The sequence below is a fragment of the Thermobia domestica genome, chromosome 10 (assembly GCF_964235325.1).
Source record: "Thermobia domestica chromosome 10, izTheDome1.hap1.1, whole genome shotgun sequence".
Lineage (NCBI taxonomy): Eukaryota > Metazoa > Arthropoda > Insecta > Zygentoma > Lepismatidae > Thermobia > Thermobia domestica.
The window spans coordinates 88,563,615-88,577,293 of NC_137463.1; the positions used below are offsets into that span (position 1 = coordinate 88,563,615).

General features: G+C 33.1%; 1 protein-coding gene across 5 annotated transcripts in view; it reads right to left on the reverse strand.

Annotated features, from left to right (window-relative positions):
* Positions 1–13,679, reverse strand: part of MFS16 (major facilitator superfamily transporter 16) — a 66,903-nt gene that overhangs the window by 41,648 nt on the left and 11,576 nt on the right. For all 5 annotated transcript variants that reach the window (XR_014127064.1, XM_081728210.1, XM_081728213.1 and 2 more), the window contains exons 2-4: positions 10,602–10,774; positions 2,758–2,836; positions 480–615 (exon numbers count right to left, since the gene is read on the reverse strand). Coding sequence is in view for 4 of the 5 variants with exons in the window: in XM_081728210.1 (XP_081584336.1) it covers positions 480–615; positions 2,758–2,836; positions 10,602–10,774 (388 nt within the window). In the remaining variant the exon portion in view is untranslated. The remainder of the gene's footprint in view (positions 1–479; positions 616–2,757; positions 2,837–10,601; positions 10,775–13,679) is intronic.

Sequence of the window (13,679 nt, forward strand, 5' to 3'; positions counted from 1 at the left end):
TACTGAAAAGATTTCAGAAATCTAACATCACAATGGTAGTGAAAAAGAACCAAACTCACTATATTTTCTTATAATCAAAATCGCGGTTAGTGTATGTGCCTTTTGCATGGAAGACCCGGGTTCGATTCCCGGCGGGAACTCATGTGGTTCGTATCCCACGCTAAACTCAAAATCAAATAAAAAAAAATCTCATCATCAAAATCATTAGTTGAGATTAGCTACTATAAAGTTTGACTTACGTCTATAACATAGCTTATGGAGAACAAGTTCTTTTCAAAAACACACCAACTTTACCAATTTCTTACAGCAAACACTCGATTTCGCAATTACAAATTGTAGAGCTAACACTAGTAAACGAAGAGACTGTATACTAGACTAGCATGTATACATGAGTTATGGTAGTCAATAAATGTCAATCGTATTAAAAAAAAAAAAAAAAAAAAAAGAACAAATGCAATAAACGGTAGCTTAATACTTGCCTGAACTCCAACGAAGTACCACAAATTATGTACACCATAGGTGTAAGCAATACCAAATAAATAGTTGAAGATTCCAGAAAATAACATTCCCAATGTGAGAAAATAACGTAAATTAACTCGTTCAGCTACCATGCCACTGGAATTAAAAAGCGAAGAAATATTAAAAACAAAAGGGCATGAAAACGTAAACTATTCTTTGAAACATTCTTTAAAACTGTTAATACCAGTCTTTTTGCTAGCTGTATAACGTAGCACATTCTCCGCAAAAGTTGATGTCCAATTACTCATTGAATTCAATATGTTAAACCTCTGGTATCATAAATATAAATGTATGATTATATACACACAAAAAGCAATAGAAATAATCTACCTTAATATCAAATTTTGATGATGACTGTAAAAGAAAGAAAAGTTATTATTCTAAGCTGAACATATAAAGATCTTAATTTAAAAGAAGAAATTAAAAAAGTTATTTTCTAACAGTCTGAGAATTAGTAAGGCAGAAATACAACACACAAAAAATTCAGTATATAAAGTTCAATAGTGACCATTCATCATACTTGACTGATCTGTTTACATCTTAATATAAAGAAGATTTGTGTCTCAACTAACGTAAGTATTTCAACAGGATAACATTTCACTATTTCTATTCAGTTCGGTTGAAGGATTCCTCTTGAAATTCTGTGCACAGTATTGCATAAATAATGTCTACATCTATCTACTGTTGAAGAAATACCATTTAATTCTCCATTATTATATCTTTTCACACATTCTTCCTGAACTTACAATTGTTCGTCTCCAGAAATAACATGCAATTCAAGACATAAGTTTTGGGATGCGGAAAACTTGTTTAAACCTGGTAAGCTAATGTCTTCTTTTTTATATCTTTTTCTAGAAAGTGCGTGATTTCGACAAAATAGCCTTACGAAATACATGCTGTACTGCAATTTATATGCACCTAATCTTATAATAATTGATGCCTTACATTCTACCATCTTGTGCTAAAAATTTAGATGCATTCTATAACTTTTTAAAATTTTAGTTTAAAAAACCCATGATTATGCACCGAGGATAAGATGGAGATGATGATTTAGGATTTAAACTTCTGGATTTTCGGTATTTATGGCCATGTTAGCCCGTCACGTTTGAGGGATGACGTCCCTCGACGAGTACACTATCAGGGGAAAGGGAAGGAAAAAAGGATTGGGGAAGGAAGGAAGCGGCCTGGGACCTGTAAGTTAGGTACCACCCAGGCATTTGCCTGGTGTGAATGAGAAAAACCCAGGAAATCCTCATTTAGAGTGACTGGCCTGAAAAAGCTTTTTACAATTTTTCGACCGAGTGCCTCCACCGGGAATCGAACCCGCGACCGCTCACACTGAAGGTGGTAGAGATAATGAGATGGATAATGGTGGAATGACAAAAGTCGGAGGGAACGGGTGGTCCCCGACAAAACCCACGTAGTGTATATTCACTACAAAACCAACCTATTTAGTGGGAGCTGGGATCGAACAAGGGACCCCACGCAAAGGTAAGCGCTCTACAACTAAGCGACAGTGGGCCCCTACCCTTTTAGGATGAAATACGTGCATAACATCTTATTGGAACAAGTATTACGTTGTATCACATGGTACTTATTACCTGGCCTACTAGACAAATTGGCTACTTTTGGCCAAAACCAAGCAGCTTCTAGCCCCTAATCACAAGAAAATGTCGGTTTGATTGTTTTATAAAATTCTTTTTTTTTTCACATTATTTTAGGAAATTCTACTTCGATCATGAGAATCTTAATTAAAAAATCGAAATAATTTTATTGGTTATCAAACAAAAACTTTTTTAATTCTTCTAAAATTTAAGTAGCAGCTTTACTTCAACAGTCAAGTATCTGATTACTATTTTAACCTTAAATGTAAAATATCAAAGGGGTCAATTGCAACTTCCTTTATTCAGTGATACTTATCTTCCTCTTTCTTCCTTTATGTAGAAGTTCTTAGTCACCATATTTATCATTTCTACTATACAATTATATCGCAATATGATAAAATTCCTCAAGTGTTTTGCTTTCTTGATAAATTTCTTATCAGACAAAATATTCACAGTCAATACTTACGTAAAGAAGTTAAATTGTCTGCCGTATCTCTCGGTCCAAATATGTGAAGATAAGATATGTTGCCAGACAATTATTAAGTTTAAATGTACAGAATGGAGATGATAAATATTAGAACATTGATACAGCATAGTTAGTACAAAATTTTTAAGTAATTTAATTACAACTTACCTAATGAACATGGCAATTGCATACGAAAATAAAAATCCTGAATCTAAAACTCCCAGCAATGTCACCCCATTATCGCCATCTAGTAAAGAAAAATAACAACCAAAAATTAACACCATTACAACGGAAATGTAATATCTTTTCTAATTCTAAAGAAGGTGATATTAGAACATAGCATATGACCTGTTTTACTTCTATTCAAGTAAATTACACTTTTTCTTTAGTTATTTCTTACACAATAAAACCTACTAACTTGGCCATCTGCTCACTTGCTCATTTTTGTTAATTCTGCAATTTCTACTAAGACATACATTACTTGTTATTCTGTAATTGGTCATCTATGCATCTGAATTTTGCCATGTCCGGGAAATTATTCTTGTATTTCTAATGTTATATACAAGGAAACCTATCTATCTTGGCTACCCTCTATTTTATTGGAAAGTGGTCAATTTAGACAGGTGGAAAACTTTCATAAATTATATGTATTTTTAAGCAAAAACTTACAGCTCGCAATAAACATTTCTAATACAGGTAGGGGCCGTGATGGCGCAGTGGTGGAGCGTTCACCTCTGGTGCTTGGGGTTCCTGGTTCGATCCTAGTTCGCGCCAAGTGAACTTTGTGGTGGACAAACATCGTGAGCGTGGGTTTTCTCGGGATTCTTCCTTTTCTCCCACTTTCTTCATTCCACCATTTTTTTCATTATTTCATCATCACCGTCTCCCTTAGCCTAACCGGCATAACCGTGGGACGTGAAACTCAAAAATTTCATTTTTTCTAATACAGGTACTAATTATTATCTACGCATTAGTTTCTATTTTATAAATAACAAAGTAATAATGAAATAAAAATATTAACAAACTTCAAAATAGCGCTAAAAAGCACAAAATAATAAAATGTGCTGGAAAGCACAAAATAATTATAATAAAGCGTTTAAAGTCCGAAAATATTTCATATTATTATCTATAAAATTATTTGAAGTCTGTGCCAAGCAAAATAAATTAATGCTTATAATATAAAATTAGTTTCGATGGTTCTGTTTTTAAATGGTTTTTATTATTTTCTGCTTTTTAGGTTCTTTCTAAGTCGGTTAATATTGCCATTTTGTTAAAAAAGATTTTCTGCCCTTTAGTGCGTATTTGAATTCCGTTATATTTCTTTTAACTGCCTTTAATTATTTCACTTTTCCGTTACCCAAGTAGGACACTAATTTCCTATGAAATGGGTCGGAACATGCGTCAACAAATATATATATTCAAAGAATCGGTCTGCGCGTTACGGAATTATACGTAAATATATAATGGTACTAGCATATCAACTGTTGAGAAGTTTCATGTCTAGCTCCAAAGATTGTCATCAAAGGCTGAAAAATATTTTATATATATATATATATATATATATATATATATATATATATATATATATATATATATATATATAGAGAGAGAGAGAGAGAGAGAGAGAGAGAGAGAGATAGAGAAAACCAGCAAGAAAAGTATGCTCTCTGAAACCAAAAGGAATATCAAAATCGGTCCACGTATCATGTTGAAGTTATGCGTGAACACGCATACAATAAAGCCAGTTAATTCAAGTATCAACACTGTCAGCAGCTGAGGAGTTTCATGGTCTAACTCCAAAGACAATCATTAGATCCGATCCTCATGAAATTTACGCGGAATCACCGAGGAAGCATTTTTTTTTTTTAAAACGAAAGCAGAATTAGTGAAATTGGCACATCTATATCGAAGTTATGGGCGAACATACACATATTGAAATCGGTTAATTACGGTTTTTATACTGCGCCCGTTGACGTGTTTATGGTTTGCTCCGAAGACAATCGTTACATCCTGCTGAAATTTATATGGGACCATGAAACAGGAAACTATAAAAAATTAAAAAAAAAAATAAAAAACCTAAGTCGAAGCTATTATGCGTGAACATGACTACAATCTATCTATCTATCTATCTATATATATATAAACTGATCACATTAAGAACCTCCTCCTCTTCTCGAAATCGTTTAAAATGATTTTTTCAATTTAAAAATATCGTACGTAAATATATATTTTAGTTTGTCATTCACACACTATGTTTTAAATGTAATATCAACATGCTATTACAAAACGTGCTTTAGTACTTTCCAACACGAATTCGATTATTATTTGTTCTAAATTTTCTGCACCTCCCAAGAAGGAAACCCATTCGAAAAACAAAGAGTATTCAAATCAGGGTTGGCTTGTTTAAACCAAAAACCGAAAAATGTTCGTAAGTGTAAGTGTTCGTAAAATCTTGGCAAACACACATTTGTGGGTTATCACGTTTCACTCCCGTATATTATTCGTATTATATTCAGACCTAAATTCCCCATTCATTACTCGAAGAGATTATACTACAAAAGTAACTTTTTTTTTTTATTATAAGTTTATGAATGTCTCTTTTGTGATTTTTTTATAGTTCGTTATTATTGTTATGCAATTGCAAACAAAGAAAAATTCTAAATATTGTTTCGTTTTAATATTTACTACTGATAAAATACATCGAAACGCCATACTTTTTTTTGGTGGGGGGGAGGAGTAATACAAACCCCACGAGAAGCATTTATTGAAATCAGAAGTATCTTTGGTATCTATTTATATATAAATGAGTCAGAGCCAAAGTGCACTCAAATTCGTATTTTTATTCAGTTTGTTTTACTGATATGCAAATTAAGTCGTCGCATTTCTTAAACTTGGATTAATAAAAGTCGTAGTGAACTAACTTGGACTCAATTAGTTCTTCTGTACTTTGCAGTATTTTGAAATTGTCCATATGTAATTCTGTATAATGGTTTCACTTGTACATTTTTTCCCCCTCCTTCTGAAATGACTCGACAATTATATTGACAAGTATGTAAAGATCAGTACAACGTATTTTTATCAGGAGTCGTTCGTGAGTGAGTCGGCAGACGTATAGCATTTGTGGACAATTAGTCCCTGTTTTGAGTTCAAATAGAGGACAATTTTTCTCGGATGTAAACTGAGAAGCTATTTGGATTCCGCTTTAAGCTTACGAGAACCCTTCCAGCATAACCCGATTGTTACATAATAACACCAAGGCGAAAGAAACTTATTTCTGTTTACATGTGATATAAGTACATAGAGCAAATTATTTAAACAAACAAACCAAAAAAACAAAAAAAAAAACTGGTTTAAACCAAAGAAACCGGGTTTTTTGTTGTTTTTTTAAAAATAAAAACCATGTTTTTTGCCAACCCTGATCCAAATCCATCTTCACTGAATTATGAAGTGGTCTTGCCATACGAATGGGAAGCCTTATTGGCGTCCATCATTGATACACTCGCCGACAATAGAGTAATAAAGAGTATCATCTGCTGTATTTTGGGGGCTGTTACTTTCAACGGATATATTTTTCCTCCTTTCCACTTTCGATTTACTGACGTGTTGAAACATACATTAAAAGTTGTTCTGAAAGAGTTTCTACTAAAAAATGGAGATCACGTAGATGTCATACATTCAGAGGTGAATTAACACCACAGAAACACTGTTCCTTCAATGCAGTAAACCCCAAAGACAGACAGGTGGCCAACTTATTGAGTCAACAACTCATACAAATCTTATGGGAAAATGGAGGTTTACCTCATTGAAGGACACTCTCAGACGGAGTGTTACACTATTAAACTAAACTATATTTTGCTACAGTCCACGAAAGGCTATGGCCAGCCATACAGCGAACGTTCAACTGAGTGACGTGTGATCAGTGCAGTCAGTGGCTTCCGATACCGCTATTTTTAACTATTAAGAAATCTTTTAATTCCAGTAATTATCCCATTGCCTCACAATGTTGGGTCAATACCAAAAATTCTCGAACAGTGAGAACAGAATCCAGGATTTCAGTATCCGTTCTACCATATGGTACCACGACCGTAAGACTAATTTGTAATTACACAATAATAATAATAATAATAATAATAATAATAATAATAATAATAATAATAATAATAATAATAATAATAATAATAATAATACTTTTATACAATGCACTGAAAAGAAAGCAAATAATTGTTTTGATGGGGTAAAATAAACTGACAGTCAGTATTGGGTGCTTTTACTAAGGTTAAGGGCTAAATATTTTTTTGTATACTAGGTACATCATTTAAAACATTAAATCGTAACCAATGATTTTAACCCTGCTGCAATTTCTTCATTTTATTCCTCCAGAACAATTATTTTCTTTCTTTTCAGTGCAATTTACAAGAACAATTTCTAAAAATGTCTTCACGTTTATTATTATTAATATTATTAACTTTTAATTAAGTTGTTTTCACATTCAATGCATCTTGAAATCACAGGTTCAAAATGTGAAACAAAGCTAAATCACAAAGATAACTTGATGTTAAACTGTACATGCAAAATACAGAGTACTTTTGGTTGCGTAACGGAATAGAATATACAGTGTAGAAAACAAGTAATAACTGAATTAACACTACAGTAAAACTAAAACCACAACGAAAATTATGTGAAAATATTGATTTGTTATCGGGTTTAAGTATCTGTACAAAATTTCAGAGCTCTAGCCTTCATGGAAATGCGTAAAATTTACGTTACAAGATTTGAATCTAACGAACAAACATACAGAAAAACAGATTAATTTTACAGTAAAACGACAAGCTAGAGTAAAAATATTTTATTGTTATCAGGTTTATATATGTGTACAAAATTTCAGAGCATTAGTGAATACGGAAGTGCGTGAAATTTAGGCTAAAAAATTTGACTCAAATGAACACAGAAAAGAAACCTAATAAATAGCATTGTAATAATAAATTAACATCGTATCATCAAACACGCATAGATCTTAATCCCACCCCTTTCTATTGAACTATAGTCTTAATATGAATAGTCAATCTTTTTCTGCTGATACTTGCTATAGAATTAACAACTCGATACAAGGATACATACAAAGCTGTCAGTGCATATTTTAAGACATTTTCACTAGGCGACATTAGAACTTAAGAACAGCTTGCATCATGATATAAGGTATCAAATTAAAGGTCTTCGTAAGGCCCCGTTAAATGCTAACATTTTGTGTCACACATTCAAGTCGCATCGCCTAGAAGGAACATGTGAACAGTAAATGTCACACTTAGTACCATACTTTCTGTAATATATTTTATAAAGTATAAGTGACACTGTCCTTAATATATCGTTTAATCTTTAATGGTTAATGGCTTAACCATTTAATGGTTACTGTTGTATTAAAACCTTAGTACTTCTAAGTTCCATATTTTTATCTAAGAAGTTTACTAATTATTGTATGAAATCCAACGAGAATGAAATTCAGAATATTTAAAATGACATAATGAAACACTAGCATAGTAAAAACAGAAATTACAGTAACTTAAAAAGAATCAATTAAGTAATTAAATTTTAATAAGTTTTCTCGAGCTGTCAGCCAGGTGAAAATATTGACATCCGACGTTTCGAATGCAGACATCGCATTCGAAACGTCAGATGTCAACATTTTCGCCTGGCTGATAGTCTGAGAAGACTTATTAAAATCATGTCGCCAAAAAAAATTTGAATTTTGAATACTGAATTTTTTTCTACATAATCTATCTATTGTTCTTTCATACTTTGATGGCATAAGAAAATTTTCAATTCACTCTGATATGTCAGATACACATAGCTTTCATTTTCCGTAAGAGAATATACAACGTCTTTTGCATATACCACATATGTGACAAGTATGACGCAGAATTAACGTAAGAAAATAAAGAAATAGATCCAGAAACTTAAGTAAAATATACATTATTATTTTATGAATTTAACATAGGTACTGAACTTTTATAAACTTATGAATATATCTAATATCTTATAGTAAATAGTGAACAAATAAGTGTAACGTTGAGGACTTCTTTGCAGATATCAGAGCAACTTCACTTAGTAATTGCAAAATGAAATTATGTTGACTAAAATTAGATATTGACGATATATTTAATTTTCTGTATGCAAGTTGATGATGCTTTCTGTTATTCTACACCATGTTATTAATACTTTCCGCACTAAAAGTGAGTTAGTGATCATGCACTTGACGAGCAAAACATATAACAAAATACCTTAAAGCAATAATATCACATACAAAATCATAGCAACATATCAGTGTAACATTTACGTAACAGACAACAAATATAAATGGAGCATCAGAATTCACGATAGTGCTTTTACAAATCATTGAAAGCATTTTTTTTTTTTTAATTCTTTGACTTTAAAAAATCACAATTAAAATCTTAGTAACTAGCTTAGAACTAAAATATGACTCAGTTAAAGTAGCATATCACACAAGAGACAATGGTAACTTTCGCACTAGATGAGGCTATCTTTTGAAAAAGAAAAAAAAAATCTTGACATATTCTTGGTCCTTATATAACTCCGGTTCTGGAAGGTTTTGTCTTCTGTCTTTAGTTTGTAAAAATTTTGCCACAGCAGGCCTAGAATCATAAAACGTTGTTCCAACACTATTAAGAGCAATATACATTCTTGAATTTAGAGCTTCCTTTGAATAACTCGACTGCTTACTTGTTTACAATATTGTATGAACTGATCCTGCTCTCTCGGCCCCAGCGCTATGTGAGATCAAAGACTGCACCAATTTTGAAAATACAGAGTGCGGTCTAGACACCTTTAAATAGTGATATAATTTTGACGTGGAGTTACTCAAATTAAAGGAACAGGAAGTTTTTCAGCAGCAAATAAAGTTACAATATCGTCTGTCAAAAAAGAAACTGCACTTTTTTTCAAATACATATTCAACTTGGATGCGTGCTGCTTGAACTACTTCATTTACGCTTCTAGCCTCGATGAGTGCATTTATTGAATTTAGGATGTCTTGTTGCTCATTATGAAGTCTTTCGGAAATAAATTCTTTGCAACTCAATACCACTTCTGTCCTTATTGCGGACCAGCACCTCTTAGTGGGGACAAGGGAGTTGACAGCACGTCTTTGGGAAAGAGCTTCCAAGCCAGAATGAAATAGGTCATCTTCTTCATCACTTGTAGAATTATAGTTATTGAGCAATCCTTCTAGTCCACCAGGGTAAGATCCTTGTTCCATTAAAGCAAGACGCTGTATGACAGTTTTTTTTCACAAGCTCTATCATGATTATCATTAATGTTTGACATACTTTCCGGAGCGTTTCAAGGTGTTTCAATAAGTCCATCATGGGACAAGTGGGATGTTGTTGTTGATCATCTTTCCAAAACACGCAGGAATCCTCTTGCAGTAGCTTTTCCTACTTTTGTTGTTTCTGCACTTTCAGTGATTGATGTCCAGTGCTTTTGCATACATAGTAAGTTGTTCCAAGTAGCTTGACTTAGTTTTATCAAGTGTTTTACAAAACGCACCTCGAAATACGCAGGAAAACGCACAATTGAAACGTTTCTTTCCTTGCCAATTTTTTCATTTTTTTTCAAAGATGACATCGATTTGCCCGCACTATGTCTGTTCACTATACGACACTAGCTTGCCACTAGGCGACACTTTTGTCGCCTAGTTATACCTTATTTTATGCACTGAAAGATGTGACTATAACACTATCTAGTGTAGTGAATTTTAATAATCAATTCAGGGTATTTGTTTTTAATGAACTATAACCATTTTTCTCCAACTAAAATATATAACATAAAAGCAGTACTTACTAAAACCTTAACCTTTATTGAATTACGAAGTAATTGATGTACAAATTTATTGTTTATCATGGCACTTCTCAGTTTTATTAAACCCACTTACCATACATATTTTCTATATTACCAAATTTAAACTTACAACAAGTTATATCTACATAGGAACAACTTACCAAATGGAGCCCAATCACACCATGTGTCCTTATTGTGTGGCGTTACATCCTTCGGTGGCAGCATCGCACTGCAATTTTGTCGTAAAACATTTTTCACTACACTAATGGATTTTCTGGACAGATGATAGCAGGTATATGAGATAAATGTCAATATCAATACACTTGACCGGTACCTGAAAAAGGAAATGATTTGAATATTTCACACTTCATTCAAGCATTAAAAGTAAATAAAACTTTGAAGAAAAGATTGTAAGCAAAAAGAGACGAACAACTGAACAAAGAAATAAAGTTTTGTAACGCACAGTATATAAGAAGTCAAGAAGGAAATAGATGGAAAAGGACTGAGTTCTATTTGGAAAGCTTCGCGAAGAGACCTTGGGTAACGTAAAAATAAAATAGGGGGATAACGGTGCCAGGATTTTAGGAAGTGTATGTAGCGTAGTCGCTAACGTTCTCACCTTCGGTGCGATCGGTCCCGGATTGGATTCCAGGTGGGGGCACTCTGTCGAAAAAGTGTAAAACTCTTTTTCAGGCCAGCCATCCCGAATGAGATTTTCCTGGGTTTTCACACCAGGCAAATGCCGGGGTGGTACCTAACTTATAAGTCCCAGGCCGCTTCCTTCCTTCCCTTTCCCCGGATAGTGTGCTCACCTTAGGGACGTCATTCCTCATATGTGACAAGCTAAATGGCCATAGATGCCGAAAGCCAGAAATCTAAATCCTAAATTCCTTTAGAAAATATATATTTTCACATCGGAAACACAATTCAGGAATAATTTGTTTCGTATGAAGTGATGATTTGTGATCACTAACTCTTAACAGTATAGTTATCAGCATTAAAATTAAGTTCTCGTTCACGTCAATATTTCTCCAGCACTGGGTTACACTCAAATAATTCCTGTTCAGAATTAAGTGTTGTGGGAAAAGTTAGCATTGTGTGTACAGAAACATCACATTTCTTCACCTCTGTATTCAGAATGAAGATAATGAGAAGACACAAATATAGAACAAGGGAAACTTAAGAACAATGTCTTATTAACTCTAAATTGTTATCTCTGTACGGAAGAAATTTACTCACAAGTAATTTAAATAGCACTGGTTACGAACAAGGAATATTAAGAGCATTGCCTGAATAGCTATAATCATTATTTCTATAGTGAAGGACAGTTATCAATAATGTAGTTAAAGCAATGTAAATTTTTAAAAAATAAAGAAACTATTAAAAAAATCATCCCTGAAACGTATGCGTTTTAGGATTGCTACTTGGATGCTTCGGTATTTTTTGTTATAAATTATTATTATTAATAATAATAATAATAATAATAATAATGATAATAATAATAATAAAATAATAATAATAATAATAATAATAATAATAATAATAATAATAATAATAATAATAATTCTGATTGGACTGCTACAGGATGGGATAAAAGATGAGTTTTTGTTTCTGCTGCGAGGAACATCAGAATTTCTTATGAATCAAGTTGGTTAAGTATGAAATGCATACGAAATGAGTTATTTTACTTTTTAAAAAAAATCCAATATCTTTGACATTCAAGAATAAGCCACAAGAGAAAATGTGCATGAAAACTTTAAGAAATTATTCTGCCGACCTCAAGACCTCCATGTCGCGGTATATCTATTTAAAAAAGAGAACCAAATAATGCGAAGTCCTATGCACCTTTGAGACGGGTTCATTTAAATGAAGCTACTTTTAAAATATTACAAAGTGCAACTAAGTTTTAAGATCAAAAAAGAAAAATGTATTTTCAATTTATTTACTTTATAGAAATATACTTTTTACATTCATATAACAGATGTAATAACTGTCGACATCAAATGAAATTAGGATTGTTGCTTCTTAGTTCTTAGAACTGATAAGCATAGCTCAGATTTTTATATAGTATCAAATACTCAATTACTTCTAAGTTCTCTATTGGTATTGCTAGGTAGACCTATAATAACCATAAGATGCATACCTTTCGTTTAAATCCTCTCAAGTTTAATTCCAAGAGACACAACTTACGAGTAATAATAGATTTTTTTAAAAGTTGATATTCAAGTTTTTTTTATTATTATTTTTTAAGTATCATAACTGCATAAGTACAGCGCGTTCAATTTAAAATCTGTATGCAGTACAAATATATACAAAAACATACAAGTAAGATTATGAAAGCAAATGTTGAAAATGACGACCTTGTTCTTGAATACACATGTTAACACGTTTTTCCATGATTCCGTGCAACATTATGGAGGACTTCTACAGTTATAATCTTAATTTTCACAGTGGTATTGTGTCTCAGCTCTTCTACGGTGCGTGGATTTTGCCTGTGTATTTTTTGCTTCAATCCCAACCCCCAACACACAAGAAGTAGTTCGGACTTGAAAGATCTGGGTATCTGAAAGGCCACAATCTCACTGAAATAATCCCGTGGCCAAATAAATTTATTAATATAGCCATAGCCATTGTCTCATTAGAAGTGTGCGGAGTTGCGTTATCCTGCTGAAACCAGCACCGACGTTCCTTTAGTTCCAAGATCTAATCAATTTGATTTTGAGGTTAACGTCCCTTGCAACAGTGAGGTTATATGAGACATGGACCTACTGATTAACGTAGAATCAGAACCATGAGGTCCCCCTGGAAACCGAATTCGGGTCTCCTACGCCAAAGGCGTGTACGTCTCTGGTTCCAAGAGTGCAAGAAACTGCTAAGTTTCACTATATCTAATGCGTGTGAGTGTTTCTTTAAAAGTCCTACCACTCGCCTCCTGGATATGGCACACCAGACATTAACTTTGAGGATGGAGGGGAGACTCCACGAAAAGATGGGGATTTTCAGAGCTTCATGTTCAATAATTTTGCGAAGACACGTACCAGTTAGGTCAGGCCCGTATTTATATATTCTGCGCCCCTGTGCTCTAAATAATTTGCCGCCCTCCCGAAAACGACCAATATCACAATTGAATTCACAGTTTTTGGGGTCACTGAGATGAATAGTGACACTGGTCATACTCCACTCCCCAGGGAGGGCCCGAGATTTTATAAGTAATCGAAAACGATAGATAATAATGTTGA